At 53.6% G+C, this 16527-nt stretch overlaps 1 protein-coding gene across 1 annotated transcript; it reads left to right on the forward strand.

The window, feature by feature from the left end:
• Positions 1-344: 344 nt before the first annotated feature.
• On the forward strand, positions 345-13996 carry LOC128802291 (proline-rich protein 36-like). The gene is made up of 9 exons (XM_053968577.1): positions 345-1445; positions 2220-2300; positions 2891-2983; positions 4363-4498; positions 6562-6677; positions 10133-10234; positions 11334-11479; positions 12397-12536; positions 13906-13996. The coding sequence occupies exons 1-8, from the start codon at positions 345-347 to the stop codon at positions 12491-12493; spliced, it is 1872 nt and encodes a 623-aa protein (XP_053824552.1). The 3' UTR covers positions 12494-12536; positions 13906-13996.
• The last annotated feature ends 2531 nt before the right edge of the window (positions 13997-16527 follow it).

The raw sequence follows: 16527 nt of genomic DNA on the forward strand, positions 1-16527 counted from the left end.
TGGGCGACAGCTGGGGACATTTTGGACACCTGGGAACACCTGGGGACACCGGGGGACATTGGGGACACCTGGGACATTGGGGACACCTGGGGACATTGGGGACACCTGGGGACATTGGGGGGGCTGGGGACACCTGGGGACACCAGGGGACAGCTGGGGACACCGGGGGGGACTGGGGGACACAGGGGGGACACCAGGGTGGGGCTGGGGACACCTGGGGACACCGGGGGACACCTGGGACATTGGGGGGTTTGGGGACATTGGGGGGCTGGGGACACCTGGGGACATTTGGGGACACCAGGGACAAGGGCAGGGGGTGGCCCCACATGTCCCCAATCCCCCCAATGTCCCCAATGTCCCCAATGTCCCCCGTCTGTCTGTCTCCTGTCTGTCTGTCCGTCTGTCCCCGACGTCCCCTGTCTGTCCCCAATGTCCCGCTGTCTGTCTGTCCCCAACGCCCCCTGTCTGTCCCCTGTCTGTCCCCTGTCCGTCTGTCTGTCCCCGACGCCCCTGTCCGTCTGTCTGTCCCGTCTGTCTGTCTGTCCCCGACGCCCCTGTCTGTCCCCTGTCTGTCCCCTGTCCGTCCGTCCGTCTGTCCCCGACGCCCCTGTCCGTCTGTCTGTCCCCTGTCCGTCCGTCCGTCTGTCCCCGACGCCCCTGTCCGTCTGTCTGTCCGTCTGTCTGTCTGTCCCCGACGCCCCTGTCCGTCCGTCTGTCCCCTGTCTGTCCGTCTGTCCCCTGTCCGTCTGTCTGTCCCCTGTCTGTCCGTCTGTCTGTCCCGTCTGTCCCCTGTCCATCCGTCTGTCCCCGACGCCCCTGTCCGTCTGTCTGTCCCCTGTCCGTCCGTCTGTCCCCGACGCCCCTGTCCGTCTGTCTGTCCCCGACGCCCGTCTGTCTGTCCCGTCTGTCCCCTGTCTGTCCGTCTGTCCCCGACGCCCCTGTCCGTCCGTCTGTCCCCTGTACGTCCGTCCGTCTGTCCCCGACGCCCCTGTCCGTCTGTCTGTCCCCTGTCCGTCCGTCCGTCTGTCCCCGACGCCCCTGTCCGTCTGTCTGTCCCCGACGCCCGTCTGTCTGTCCCGTCTGTCCCCTGTCTGTCCGTCCGTCTGTCCCCGACGCCCCTGTCCGTCTGTCTGTCCCCTGTCCGTCCGTCTGTCCCCGACGCCCCTGTCCGTCTGTCTGTCCCCTGTCCGTCCGTCTGTCCCCGACGCCCCTGTCCGTCCGTCTGTCCCCTGTCCGTCCGTCTGTCCCCGACGCCCCTGTCCGTCTGTCTGTCCCCGACGCCCCTGTCCGTCTGTCTGTCCCCTGTCCGTCCGTCTGTCTGTCCCCGACGCCCCTGTCCGTCCGTCTGTCCCCGCAGTGACCACGACCTGACCCCCTGGGGTCTCTTCGGGCCCCTCTCGCAGCTCCTGCGCCGCGGCCTCGACACCGGAGAGGTGCCAGCACAGGTGGGCACACCTGGGGGGACACCTGGGGGGACACACCTGGGACACACCTGGGACACACCTGGGACACACCTGGGACACACCTGGGGACACACCTGGGACACACCTGGGACACACCTGGGGACAAACATGGGCACACCTGGGGACAAACATGGGACACACCTGGGACACACCTGGGGGGACACCTGGGACACACCTGGGGACAAACATGGGACACACCTGGGGGGACACCTGGGACACACCTGGGGACAAACATGGGACACACCTGGGACACACCTGGGGGGACACCTGGGACACACCTGGGGACAAACATGGGACACACCTGGGGGGACACCTGGGACACACCTGGGGACACACCCCGGACATTTTGGTCACATTTGGGGTGGGTTTTTTGCTGGTTTTGGACGTTTTGGTGACATTTGGTGACATTTTTGTGCATTTTGAGGCCATTTTGGGGATATTTGGGGACATTTTTGGCCATTTTTAGCTATTTTAGTGACATTTTTTGCTGTTTCTTGGCCATTTTGGTGACACTTGGTGACATTTTTTGCTGTTTTTTTTCCATTTGAAGCCATTTTGGTGACATTTTTTGCATTTTTTTGCCGTTTTTGCCCATTTTTGGCCATTTTGGTGCCACTTGGTGACATTTTCTGCCATTTTTGGGCCATTTTTGGTGACATTTTTTGCCCTTTTTGCCCATTTTTGGCCATTTTGGTGCCATTTTTGGCCATTTTTGGCCATTTTGGTGACATTTTTTGCCGTTTTTGGGCCCCCCAGGTGATGGTCCCGGCCATCTCGTGCCTCTTCTTCCACCTCTTCTGGGAGCTCTCCCGAGTTCCCGACTCCGGAGCCTCCCCGGTGAGGAATTCCCACAAAATCCCCCCAAAATTCCCCCCAAAAAAATCCCAAATTCCCAAATCCTCGGCGTTCCCGCCCAAAATCCCCCTGGAATCCCCCCAGAATTCCCCAAAATTCCCTCAATCCTGCCTGAATCCCTCCCCAAATCCTTCCCAAATTTCTGCCCAAAATTCCCCAGAATTTTTTCCCCAGAATTCCCGGAATTCCCGTTTTTCCACCCCAAATTCCCGTTTTTCCAGGCGGAGCTGCGGGCTCTGCGCTCCCGGGCCGCCTTCTTCTGCTCCTCATGCCCCAAATCCCCCCCAGATTCCCAAATTTCCACACAAAATTCCCGGAATTCCCAGATTTCCACCCCAAATTACCAAATTTCCTCCCGGAATTCCCGATTTTCCACCCCAAATTCCCTATTTTCCACCCCAAATTCCCGTTTTTCCAGGCGGAGCTGTGGGCGCTGCGCTCCCGGGTCGCCTCCTTCTGCTCCTCATGCCCCAAATCCCCCCCAGATCCTCAAAATCCCCAAATCCCACCCCAAATTCCCAAATTTCCACCCCAAATTCCCGATTTTCCCCCCGGAATTCCCGGTTTTCCAGGCGGATCTGCGGGCGCTGCGCTCCCGGGCCGCCTCGCTGCTGTCCCTGTGCCAGAGCTGCCTCTCGGAGCCCGAGCCCCAGCTCAGGGAGACGGTGCGGAACCTTCCGGAACATTCCGGGGCTTTGGGGGTCTGGAACCTTCCGGAACATTCCGGGGCTTTGGGGGTCTGGAACCTTCCGGAACATTCCGGGGGTTTGGGGGTCTGGGACCTTCCGGAACATTCCGGGGCTTTGGGGGTCTGGAACATTCCGGGACATTCCGGGGCTTTGGGGGTCTGGAACCTTCCGGGACATTCCAGGGATTTGGGGGTCTGGAACATTCCGGGACATTCCGGGGTTTGGGGGGTCTGGAACATTCCGGGACATTCTGGGGGTTTGGGGGTCCGGAACCTTCCGGGACATTCCGGGGATTTGGGGGTCTGGAACATTCCGGGGTTTGGGGTTCCTGGGATGGGTCTGGAACATTCCAGGACATTCCGGGGTTTGGGGGGTCTGGAACATTCTGGGGGTTTGGGGGTCTGGAACATTCCGGGACATTCCGGGGCTTTGGGGGTCCGGAACCTTCCGGGACATTCCGGGGATTTGGGGGTCTGGAACATTCCGGGGTTTGGGGTTCCTGGGATGGGTCTGGAACATTCCGGGACATTCCGGGGTTTGGGGGTCTGGAACCTTCCGGAACATTCCGGGGTTTGGGGGTCTGGAACATTCTGGGACATTCCGGGGCTTTGGGGGTCTGGGACGTTCCGGAACATTCCGGGGGTTTGGGGGTCTGGAACATTCCGGGGTTTGGGGTTCCTGGGATGGGTCTGGAACATTCCGGGACATTCCGGGGGTTTGGGGGTCTGGAACCTGCCGGAACATTCCGGGGTTTGGGGGTCTGGAACATTCCGGAACATTCCGGGGTTTGGGGGTCTGGAACATTCCGGGACATTCCGGGGGTTTGGGGGTCTGGAACATTCCGGGACATTCCGGGGTTTGGGGGTCTGGAACATTCCGGGACATTCCGGGGTTTGGGGGGTCTGGAACATTCCGGGGTTTGGGGTTCCTGGGATGGGTCTGGAACATTCCGGGACATTCCGGGGTTTGGGGGTCTGGAACATTCCGGGACATTCCGGGGCTTTGGGGGTCTGGGACGTTCCGGAACATTCCGGAGGTTTGGGGGTCTGGAACCTTCTGGGACATTCTGGAACTTTCCAGGGCTTTGGGGTCTGGGGCATTCTGGGATTCTGGAATATTCCCTAAAAAAATCTCCCAAAAATACACAAAAAATCCCCAAAAAATCCTCAAAAAAAATCCCTAAAAAATCCCCCAAAAAATCCCTAAAAAACACCCCAAAAAACTCTCAAAAATCCCGAAAAAATTCCCAAAAAAAGCAAAAAAAATCCTCAAAAAATCCCTAAAAAATCCCCAAAAAAATCCCTAAAAACACCCCAAAATCCCAAATCCCCTAAGCCCCCCGCGTTCCGCTGCAGGCGCTGCAGGCGCTGCAGGAGCTGCTGCTGCTGCTGGGCCCGGGGCTGCCCCACGAGCGGCTGCGGCTGCGCCCGGAGCCGGCGCTGGAGGCGCAGCTGGGGCTGGCCCTGACTGACCTCGTCTTCCAGCCCCACGGTGAGCAGGGATTGGGGATTTCTTGGGAATTTTGGGAATTTTGGGGAATTTTGGGGAATTTTTGGGATTTTTGGGGGATTTTGGGGGATTTCGCAGCTGCCCCCGAGGCGGCGCTGGAGGCGCAGCTGGGGCTGGCCCTGCGCGACCTCGGCTTCCAGCCCCACGGTGAGCAGGGATTGGGGATTTTGGGGGATTTTGGGGATTTTTTTTGGGGATTTTTGGGGAATTTTGGGGATTTTGGGGGATTTTTTTTGGGATTTTTGGGGGATTTTTTGGGGGATTTTGGGGGATTTCGCAGCTGCCCCAGAGGCGGCGCTGGAGGCGCAGCTGGGGCTGGCCCTGATTGACCTCGGCTTCCAGCCCCGCGGTGAGCAGGGGTTGGGGATTTTGGGATTTTTTGGGGAATTTGGGAATTTTTTTGGGAATTTTGGGGAATTTGGGGATTTTTTTGGGGGATTTTGGGGGATTTCGCAGCTGCCCCGGAGGCGGCGCTGGAGGCGCAGCTGGGGCTGGCCCTGCTCGACGTCGGCTTCCAGCCCCACGGTGAGCAGGGTTGGGGATTTTGGGGATTTTGGGGGATTTTTTGGGGGATTTTTGGGGGGATTTTCGGGATTTTTGGGGGATTTTTTTGGGGGATTTTGGGGGATTTTTGCAGCTGCCCCGGAGGCGGCGCTGGAGGCGCAGCTGGGGCTGGTCCTGCTCAACGTCGGCTTCCAGCCCCACGGTGAGCAGGGATTGGGGATTTCTTGGGAATTTTGGGATTTTTTGGGGGATTTTGGGGGATTTTTTAGGGATTTTGGGGGGATTTTGGGGGATTTTTGGGGGAATTTGGGGGGATTTTTGGGGGATATTGCAGCTGCCCCCGAGGCGGCGCTGGAGGCGCAGCTGGGGCTGGCCCTGCTCGATGTCGGCTTCCAGCCCCACGGTGAGCAGGGGTCTGGGGGATTTTGGGGGGATTTTTTGGGGAATTTTGGGGGATTTTGGGGAATTTTCGGGATTTTTGGGGGATTTTTTTGGGGGATTTTGGGGGATTTTTGCAGCTGCCCCCAAGGCGCCGCTGGAGGCGCAGCTGGGGCTGGCCCTGCTCGACCTCGGCTTCCAGCCCCACGGTGAGCAGGGATCTGGGGGAATTTTCTGGGGGAATTTGGGGATTTTTTGGGAATTTTGGGGGATTTTTGGGAATTTTTTTAGGAATTTTGGGGCATTTTTGGGAATTTTTCAGATTTTTGGGGGGAATTTTTTAGGGTTTTTTGGGGATTTATTGTGGCTTTTTCTCTGTTCTTTAATGACTTTTTTTCGTGGGATTTTTTGGGATATTTTATGGAATTTTGGGGAATTTTCCTTGAGTTTTCATTCCCAAGTCGCGCGAGTTCTTAGTGTTGAATTCTGGGATTCCGGAGTCGTTTTCCATCCTTTCCTCCCTTGGAATTCCCGTTTTTGCACGAGCCCCAGGAGCCCGAACCCCCTGGGATTCCCGTGGCAATTCCCGTGACTGATTCCGGTGTTTCCTGTGATTCCTGTGACTGATTCCCGTGTTGTTTCCCATGACTGATTCCCGTGATTCCCGTGGCGATTCCCGTGACTGATTCCGGTGTTTCCTGTGTTTCCCGTGGTGATTCCTGTGACAACTGATTCCCGTGACTGATTCCTGTGTTTCCCATGATTCCCGTGACTGATTCCCATGGCGATTCCCATGACTGATTCCCATGTTTCCCGTGATTCCCGTGACGATTCCCGTGATGATTCCCGTGATTCCCGTGTTGTTTCCCGTGCCGATTCCCGCGTTGTTGTTTCCCATGCCTGATTCCCGTGTTGTTTCCCGTGACTGATTCCCGTGTTGTTTCCCGTGCCTGATTCCCGTGTTGTTTCCCGTGACTGATTCCCGTGTTGTTTCCCGTGACTGATTCCCATGTTTCCCGTGATTCCCGTGTTGTTTCCCGTGACTGATTCCCATGTTTCCCATGATTCCCGTGCCGATTCCCGTGACTGATTCCCGCGTTGTTGTTTCCCATGCATGATTCCCGCGTTGTTTCCCGTGCCGACGTTGCGGGCTCCGGGCTCAGGGCGTGCCGAGGCGCTGCCGCGGCGCCGCTCGCTCCTGGCCGGCTTCTGCCGCCTCCTGCTGGCCGGAGTCCTGCGGCTCCGCGCCGCCGCCGACCTCTTCAAACACTACGGCAAGGTGCGGGAATGGCGCCGGGAACGCCGGGAACGCCGGGGATCCACGGGGATCACGGGAATTGTGGGGATTATGGGGATTACGGGAACGCCGGGGATTACGGGGATTACAGGAATGCCGGGGATTATGGGAATTATGGAGACTACGGGGATCACGGGAACACCAGGAACTATGGGGATGATGGGAATTATGGGGATTACGGGAACGCCAGGAATTACGGGATCTGGGAACGCCGGGAATTACGGGAACGCCAGGAATTACGGGGATTACAGGAATGCTGGGGATTATGGGAATTATGGGGATTACGGGAACGCCAGGAATTACGGGATCTGGGAACGCCGGGAATTACAGGAATGCTGGGAATTACAGGGATTATGGGGATTACGGGAATGCCGGGAATTATGGGAATTATGGGAACGCCAGGGATTGTGGGAATTATGGGAATGACGGGAACACCAGGGATTACAGGAATTATGGGGATTATGGGAATTACGGGAACGCCAGGAACTACGGGAATGACGGGAACGCCGGGGATTACAGGAATTACGGGAACACCAGGGATTATGGAATCTGGGAATGCTGGGAATTATGGGAATTCCAGGATCCGGGAACACCAGGAATTACGGGAATTGCGGGATCTGGGAACTCTGGGAATTACAGGAATTGCGGGAACTCTGGGGTTATCCGGGAGTATCTGGGAATTCTGGGATCGTTGGGGTTTGGGAATTCGGGATGTTCCTGGGGTTTGGGAATTGTGGGAATTGTGGGAATTCCAGGCTTGTCAGGATTTGGGAATTCCAGGATGTTTCTGGGGTTTGGTAATTCTGGGATTGTTGGGATTTGGGAATTCCAGTATTATTGTGATTTGGGAATTGTGGGAATTCCGGGATTGTCGGGTTTTAGAAATTCTGGGATGTTCCTGGGGTTTGGGAATTCCGGGAATTACGGGATTATTTGGGATTTGGGAATTCCGGGACGTTCCCGGGGTTTGGGGTTTGTGGGAATTTGGGGGCGTTTCTGGGATTTGGGGATTTTGGGGAATTTTTTCTCTGCCATCGCCATTTCCCAGGATTTTTGGGAATTCCCAGTTTTTTGGGGATTTGGGCTCTGCTATTCCTGTTTTCCTGGGAATTTTGGGAATTTGGGTCTCTGCCATCCCCATTTCCCGGGATTTTTGGGTCTCTGCCATCCCTGTTTCCCAGGGAATTTTGGGAATTTGGGGCTCTGCCACTCCCGTTTCCTGGGAATTTTTGGGTCTCTGCCATTCCCAATTCCCGGGATTTTGGGGATTTTTGTGTCTCTGGCACCCCCAATTCCCGGGATTTTGGGGATTTTTGTGTCTCTGCCATTCCCAATTCCCGGGATTTTGGGGATTTTTGTGTCTCTGGCACCCCCAATTCCCGGGATTTTGGGGATTTTGTGTCTCTGCCATTCCCAATTCCCGGGATTTTGGGGATTTTTGTGTCTCTGGCACCCCCAATTCCCGGGATTTTGGGGATTTTGTGTCTCTGCCATTCCCAATTCCCGGGATTTTGGGGATTTTTGTGTCTCTGCCATTCCCAATTCCCGGGATTTTGGGGATTTTTGTGTCTCTGCCATTCCCAATTCCCGGGATTTTGGGGATTTTTGTGTCTCTGGCACCCCCAATTCCCGGGATTTTGGGCATTTTGTGTCTCTGCCATTCCCAATTCCCGGGATTTTGGGGATTTTTGTGTCTCTGGCACCCCCAATTCCCGGGATTTTGGGGATTTTTGTGTCTCTGCCATTCCCAATTCCCGGGATTTTGGGGATTTTGTGTCTCTGCCATTCCCAATTCCCGGGATTTTGGGGATTTTTGTGTCTCTGGCACCCCCAATTCCCGGGATTTTGGGGATTTTGTGTCTCTGGCACCCCCAATTCCCGGGATTTTGGGGATTTTGTGTCTCTGCCATTCCCAATTCCCGGGATTTTGGGGATTTTGTGTCTCTGCCATTCCCAATTCCCGGGATTTTGGGGATTTTTGTGTCTCTGCCATTCCCAATTCCCGGGATTTTGGGGATTTTGTGTCTCTGCCATTCCCAATTCCCGGGATTTTGGGGATTTTGTGTCTCTGCCATTCCCAATTCCCGGGATTTTGGGGATTTTTGTGTCTCTGGCACCCCCAATTCCCGGGATTTTGGGGATTTTTGTGTCTCTGCCATTCCCAATTCCCGGGATTTTGGGGATTTTTGTGTCTCTGCCATTCCCAATTCCCGGGATTTTGGGGATTTTTGTGTCTCTGGCACCCCCAATTCCCGGGATTTTGGGGATTTTTGTGTCTCTGGCACCCCCAATTCCCGGGATTTTGGGGATTTTTGTGTCTCTGCCATTCCCAATTCCCGGGATTTTGGGGATTTTTGTGTCTCTGGCACCCCCAATTCCCGGGATTTTGGGGATTTTGTGTCTCTGCCATTCCCAATTCCCGGGATTTTGGGGATTTTGTGTCTCTGCCATTCCCAATTCCCGGGATTTTGGGGATTTTTGTGTCTCTGGCACCCCCAATTCCCGGGATTTTGGGGATTTTTGTGTCTCTGGCACCCCCAATTCCCGGGATTTTGGGGATTTTTGTGTCTCTGCCATTCCCAATTCCCGGGATTTTGGGGATTTTGTGTCTCTGCCATTCCCAATTCCCGGGATTTTGGGGATTTTGTGTCTCTGGCACCCCCAATTCCCGGGATTTTGGGGATTTTTGTGTCTCTGCCATTCCCAATTCCCGGGATTTTGGGGATTTTGTGTCTCTGCCATTCCCAATTCCCGGGGTTTTGGGGATTTTTGTGTCTCTGGCACCCCCAATTCCCGGGATTTTGGGGATTTTGTGTCTCTGCCATTCCCAATTCCCGGGATTTTGGGGATTTTGTGTCTCTGCCATTCCCAATTCCCGGGATTTTGGGGATTTTTGTGTCTCTGCCATTCCCAATTCCCGGGGTTTTGGGGATTTTTGTGTCTCTGGCACCCCCAATTCCCGGGATTTTGGGGATTTTGTGTCTCTGCCATTCCCAATTCCCGGGATTTTGGGGATTTTGTGTCTCTGCCATTCCCAATTCCCGGGATTTTGGGGATTTTTGTGTCTCTGCCATTCCCAATTCCCGGGATTTTGGGGATTTTGTGTCTCTGCCATTCCCAATTCCCGGGATTTTGGGGATTTTGTGTCTCTGGCACCCCCAATTCCCGGGATTTTGGGGATTTTTGTGTCTCTGCCATTCCCAATTCCCGGGATTTTGGGGATTTTTGTGTCTCTGCCATTCCCAATTCCCGGGATTTTGGGGATTTTTGTGTCTCTGGCACCCCCAATTCCCGGGATTTTGGGGATTTTTGTGTCTCTGGCACCCCCAATTCCCGGGATTTTGGGGATTTTGTGTCTCTGCCATTCCCAATTCCCGGGGTTTTGGGGATTTTGTGTCTCTGCCATTCCCAATTCCCGGGGTTTTGGGGATTCCCAGTTTTTCGGGGATTTCGGGGACATCATCCGGGAGACGCTGCGCGGCGCGCGCGACCTCGACCGCCCCGAGTGGGCGCGGACGGTGCTGCTGAGCCTGCGGCAGGTGAGGCCGATCCCGCGGGGAATTCCGGGAATCCCGGGGGAATCGGGAATTCCGGGGGAAATCCGGGAATCCCGGGGGAATCCGGGAATCCCGGGGGAATCCGGGAATCCCGGGGGGAATCGGGAATTCCGGGGGGAATTCGGGAATTCTGGGGGAATCGGGAATTCCGGGGAAATCTGGGAATTCCGGGGGGATTTCGGGAATTCCGGGGGAGTTCGGGAATTCTGGGGGGAATCCGGGAATTCCGGGGGAATCTGGGGGAAATCCGGGAATTCGGGGGGGAATCCGGGAATTCCGGGGGAATCTGGGGGAATTCCGGGAGAATTCGGGAATTCCGGGGAATCCGGGAATCCCGGGGAAATCCGGGAATCCTGGGGAATCCAGGAATTCCAGGGGGAGTCCGGGGAATCTGGGAGACTTCCCCCCCCGGAGTCTGGGAATTCCGGGGGAGTTCGGGAATTCTGGGGGAGTTTGGGAATTCTGGGAAAATCGGGAATTCCGGGGAATCCAGGAATTCCGGGGGAGTCCGGGAATCCCGGGGGGAATTCGCGAATTCTGGGGGATTTCGGGAATTCTGGGGGGAATCCGGGAATTCCAGGGGAGTTCGGGAATCCCGGGGGAATCCGGGGGGAGTTTGGGAATTCCGGGGGAATCCGGGAATTCCGGGGGAAATCCGGGAATTCCGGGGGGAATGGGGAATTCCAGGGGATTTCGGGAATTCCAGGGGATTTTGGGAATTCCGGGGGAAATTCAGGAATTCGGGGGGAAATTCGGGATTTTCTGTGATTTTTTGCAGATTTCCCCGGCATATTTGCGGATTTTCCGAGATTTTTTTTGGATTTTCAGGGATTTTTTGCAGATTTTTCTGGGATTTTTTTTTTATTTTCTGGGAATTTTTTTTATTTTCTGGGATTTTTGCAGATTTTCTGGGAATTCTTTTGGATTTCCCCGGAATTTTTGCAGATTTTCTGGGATTTTTTGCAGATTTTCCAGGAATTTTTTTGGATTTTCCAGGAATTTTTGCAGATTTTCTGGGAATTTTTTTGGATTTTCCGGGATTCTTGCGGATTTTGGGTTTTTCTCCCCGTTTCTTCCCCAGCTTTTCACGGAGCTGCTGCTCCAGGAGGGCCCCGAGCTCCGGGGGCTCCCGGAATTCCAGGAAATTCGGGATCTGGGCCGGCGCCTCTCGCTCTTCTTCGGCCTCGGGCAGGCGCGGAGCCGGCAGCCGCTGCTGCAGCTGCACAGGTCTGGGGCCAAAACCCCGGAATTCCGGCAAATCCACGCTCCCGGGGCCCGGAGAGAGGAGCCGGCCGGAAATCTGGGAATTCAGGCTCTGGGAATGGGGAATTCCGGGGATTTTGGGGGAGATTTGGAGAAATTTGGGAGAAATTTGGGGGTTGAGGGATCCGGGGATAATGGAAATTTTGCGGTTGTGGGAATTTGGGGGATCTGGGGAGGATTTGGGGGGGATTGGAGGTGGATTTGGGGGGATTTTGGAGGATTTTGGGGAATTTTGGGGTGGTTCTGATGGTTTTGATGGATTTTGGGGGATTTTGGGGTGGTTTTGATGGATTTTGGGGTGGTTTTGTGGGAATTTGGGGTGGTTCTGATGGATTTTTGGGGTGGATTTTGGAGGATTTTGGGGTGGTTCTGATGGTTTTGATGGATTTGGGGTGGATTTGGGTGGATTTTGGGGTGGTTTTGTTGGATTTTGGGGTGGTTTTGGGGGATTTTGGGGCGGTTCTGATGGATTTGGGGTGGTTTTGTTGGATTTTGGGGGATTTTGGGGCGGTTCTGATGGATTTGGGGTGGTTTTGTTGGATTTTGGGGGATTTTGGGGTGGTTCTGATGGATTTGGGGTGGATTTTGGGGGATTTTGGGGCGGTTCTGATGGATTTGGGGTGGATTTTGTGGGAATTTGGGGCGGTTCTGATGGATTTGGGGTGGTTTTGTTGGATTTTGTGGGATTTTGGGGTGGTTCTGATGGATTTTGGGGCGGTTCTGATGGATTTGGGGTGGTTTTGTTGGATTTTGTGGGATTTTGGGGCGGTTCTGATGGATTTGGGGTGGTTTTGATGGATTTGGGGTGGATTTTGTGGGATTTTGGGGTGGTTCTGATGGATTTTTGGGCGATCGGGGGCCATTCCGGGCTCTCCCCCCAGCGAGGGGATCCAGTTCTCGCTGCAGCCGCCCCCGGAGCCCCAAATTCCCGGAATTCCGGAGGGGCTCCCCCTAACTTGCCCTTCCTGGAGGTGCTGAGCGAGTTCTCGCCGCGGCTGCTGCGCCCCGACCGCGCCCTGCTGTGAGAGCCGGACAGCCGGGGGGATCCGGGGAATTCGGGAATTTGGGGGGGATTCGGGGGGATTCGGGGAATTCGGGGGGGATTCGGGGGAATTTTGGGGGGAATTTGGGGGGAATTCAGGGAAATTTGGGGAATTCGAGGGGAATTCGGGGAAATTCGGGGAATTTTGGGGGGAATTTGGGGGAATTTGGGGGGAATTCGAGGAAATTCAGGGAATTTGGGGGGAATTTGGGGGGAATTCGGGGGTTTTGGGGGGAATTCGGGGAAATTCAGGGAATTTTGGGGAATTTTGGCGGGAATTTGGGGAATTTTGGGGGGAATTCAGGGGGAATTTGGGGAATTTTGGGGGGAATTCAGGGAATTTGGGGGGAATTTGGGGGGAATTCAGGGAAATTTGGGGAATTCGGGGGGAATTCGGGGAATTTTGGCGAATTTTGGGGGGAATTCGGGGGGAATTTGGGGAGTTTTGGGGGGAATTCGAGGGGAATTCAGGGAATTTTGGGGGGAATTTGGGGAAATTCGGGGGGAATTCAGGGAATTTTGGGGGGATGTGGGGGAAAGTTTGGGGATTTTTGGTTAAAAATCGGATTTGGGGGGATTTTGTGGAAATTTGGGGGAAAATTCAGGGATTTCTGTGGAAATTTGGGGAAAATGCAGAGATTTTGGGGGATTTTGGGGAAATTTGGAATTTTGGAGTCGTTTTTGGGCTGATTTTTTGGTCAATATTTGGAGTTCTGGGTTGATTTTTGGGCTGAATTTCGGAATTTTGGGGTGGTTTTGGGGCCGATTTTGGGCTGAACTGTGGAATTTTGGGCTGAAATGTGCAATTTTGGGTTGATTTTTGGGCTGAAATGAGGAATTTTGGTTGATTTTGGGCTGAAATGTTGAATTCTGGGCTGATTTTTGGGCTGAAATGTGGAATTTTGGGCTGATTTTTGGGCTGAAATGTGGAATTTTGGGCTGATTTTTGGGCTGAAATGTGGAATTTTTGGTTAATTTTGGGCTGATTTTGGGCTGAAATGTGGAATTTTGGTTGAATTTTGGTTGATTTTTGGGCTGAACTGTGGAATTCTGTTGATTTTGGGCTGAAATGTGGAATTTTGGTTGAATTTTGGTTGATTTTTGGGCTGAACTGTGGAATTCTGTTGATTTTGGGCTGAAATGTGGAATTTTGGTTGAATTTTGGTTGATTTTTGGGCTGAACTGTGGAATTCTGTTGATTTTGGGCTGAAATGTGGAATTTTGGTTGAATTTTGGTTGATTTTGGGCTGAAATGTTGGATTTTGGGCTGATTTTTGGGCTGAAATGTTGGATTTTTGGGCTGATTTTTGGGCTGAAATGTGGAATTTTTGGGTCATTTCTGCCCCAGGCTGGCGCTGCTGGAGCGGACGTGCCGCGAGCGGGGGCTGGGCGCGGATTTTGGGGCGGATTTGGGCGATTTTGGGGCTCCCCTGCTCTGCTACCGCCGCTCCCTGAGCCCCCCCCGGAGCCCCCCGGGACCCCCACGGGCCAAGAGAGCCCCGAGGAGCCCCCGGGAGAGCCCCGAGAGGGGGGGGAAAGGTGGGAGACCCGGAATTCCGGGGAAAAAACGGGATCGGGGGGGAACACGGGGGGCTGGGGGGGAAATCTGATTATTTTGGGGGGAAAATCCATGATTTTGGGGGGCAAAACTGATTTTTGAACGGAAAATCTGAATTTTGGGTGAAGAAAATCCAGTTTTGGGGGTGAAAATGGGAATTTTGGTGGAAAATCCGGGATTTTGGTGGGAAAATCTGAATTTTTGGGGGGAAAATCAGAATTTTAGGGGGAAAATTGGAATTTTGGGGGGGGGACATCTGGGACTGGGGGAGAAAATCTGGGATTTTGGGGCAGAAATCGGAATTCTTGGGGGGAACATCTGATTTTTTGGGTGAAAAAAAATCTGTTTTGGGGGGAAAATTCTGAATTTTGAGGGGGAAACCCTCAATTCTGGCACGGGGAAGATCTGAATTTTGGGGCGGAAATGTGAATTTTGGGGAGGAAAATCTGAATTTGGTGGGAGTTTCGGGGAGGGAAAGCTGAATTTTGGGGGGGAAATCTGATAAAAACGGGAATTTTGGATAAAACCCCCGAATTTTGGTCAAACCCCGGATTTGCAGCCGCCCCCAGCTCCAGCCCGTGGCCCCCCAGCCCCGCCCTGACCTCGACCGCGCTCAGGGGGGGTCCCCAAAACCGGGGCCCCTCCCCCCACCTGCTCAGGTGAGACCCTCCCCTCCCCCACCCCCAAAAAAACCCCCAAATTCGGGGAAAAACTCAAAAAAAACCCCAAATTTTGGGGGGAAAAGACCCAAAACCAGCAAATTTTGGGGGAACCCCACCAAAAACACCAAAATTTTGGGGGAGCCCCCTGATAAAACCCCAAATTTTGGGGGAACCCCACCAAAAACACCAAAATTTTGGGGGAACCCCCCGATAAAACCCCAAATTTTGGGGGAACCCCCCGATAAAACCCCGAATTTTGGGGGAAAAAAACCCAAATTTTGGATTTTTTCCATCCCCAGCAGCGAATCCAGGAGGAGCTGGGGATCCCGGTGAGAGAATTTGGGGACTTTGGGGAAAATTTGGGGATTTTTGGGGGGGAATTTGGGAGCTTTTGGGGGGATTTTGGGGGGAATTTGGGAGGTTTTTGGGGGGGAATTTGGGAGGTTTTGGGGGGGGGAATTTGGGAGGTTTTTGGGGAGATTCTGGGGAAATTTGGGGATTTTGGGGGGTCCTGGGGGAGATTTGGGGAAAATTTTGGGAGGAAATTTGGAGGATTTGGGGAAATTTGGGGGTTCCTGGTGGGGTTTTGTGGGGGAGGTGAATTTGGTTTTGGGTGAATTTGGGTAAATTTGGGGGGATTTGGGGGAAATTTGGGGATTTTGGGGGGTCCTGGGGGGGATTTGGGGGAAATTTTGGGTTTTTTGGTTTTTTTTTTCCCTTCCCCCAGCCTGAGCCTGATGGAGGAAGAGGAGGGAGAGGAAGAGGAGGGGGAGGAGACCCCGAACACCCCCAGGGTGAGACCCCAAAAACCTCCCAGAATTTGGGGGGAAAAACCCAAAATTTGGGAAAAAAAACCAAAATTTTGGGAATTCCCCCCTAAAACTTCTGGGAATTCCTCCCCAGACCCCCCTGGAGCAGCCCTGGGACCTTTTCGGCTCCTCCAGCCTCGACTTCCAGGTGAGATTTTGGGATTTTTGGGGATCTTTGGGGATTTTTGGGGTTCCCCAAAAAAAATTTGGCTCCTCCCTGATTAAAAATGAACATTTTTGAGTGAAATTTTGGGAATTTTTTGGGGTTTTCTCCCCAAAATTTTTGGGTTTTCACCCCCAGAGTCTCTGAGGATGAAACCCCAAAAAAAATTTTTTTTTTCCCATTTTTGGGTTTTTTACCCGAATTTTGGGACCCTGCAATTTAAAAAAATCCCAAAATTCTGACAGATTTGGGCATTTTTGGGGGGATTTTGGGAACTTTTTGGGATTATCCCAAATATTTTGGGGTTTTTCCCCTTCTCTTTCCAGACTTTCTGAAGACGGAATTCCGAATTTCCCTCCGAGTTTTTTCCGAGTTTTTTGGGGTTTTCATCCCAAAAATCCTGTTTTTTTTTCCCAGTTCAAATCCCAAATTTGAGCTTTTTGAGCCATTTTTTGGGGGGATTTTGGGATTTATCCGAAATATTTTGGGGTTCCCACCCCTTCATCTCCTCCAGATTTCCCGAGGGTGGAATTCCCAAATTCCCACCCGTTTTTTTCCCGTTTTTTGGGGTTTTCACCCCAAAATCCAGTTACAAAATGAGCATTTCTGGAGGGTTTTTTGGGAATTTTTGGGATTTCTCCCAAATATTTGGGGTTCTCTCCCCTTTCCCCCATTCCAGACTTTCTGGGAGCAGAATCCCCAAATTCCCACCCGGCTTTTTCCCCTTTTTTGACGTTTTCACCCCAAAATTCCCCCAATAAAAAATTGCAGCAACTCC

Source organism: Vidua chalybeata, chromosome 36, assembly GCF_026979565.1.
Source record: "Vidua chalybeata isolate OUT-0048 chromosome 36, bVidCha1 merged haplotype, whole genome shotgun sequence".
Lineage (NCBI taxonomy): Eukaryota > Metazoa > Chordata > Aves > Passeriformes > Viduidae > Vidua > Vidua chalybeata.

Excerpts from the sequence above, each read along its gene's own strand:
- LOC128802291 (XM_053968577.1), top strand. The coding sequence starts at position 345 with ATGTCCCCAATGTCCCCAATGTCCCCCGTCTGTCTGTCTCCTGTCTGT. Across the intron at positions 2,984-4,362 it reads AGCCCCAGCTCAGGGAGACG|GCGCTGCAGGCGCTGCAGGA; the intron begins GTGCGGAACCTT and ends GTTCCGCTGCAG. Across the intron at positions 4,499-6,561 it reads CCTCGTCTTCCAGCCCCACG|GGCGTGCCGAGGCGCTGCCG; the intron begins GTGAGCAGGGAT and ends CTCCGGGCTCAG.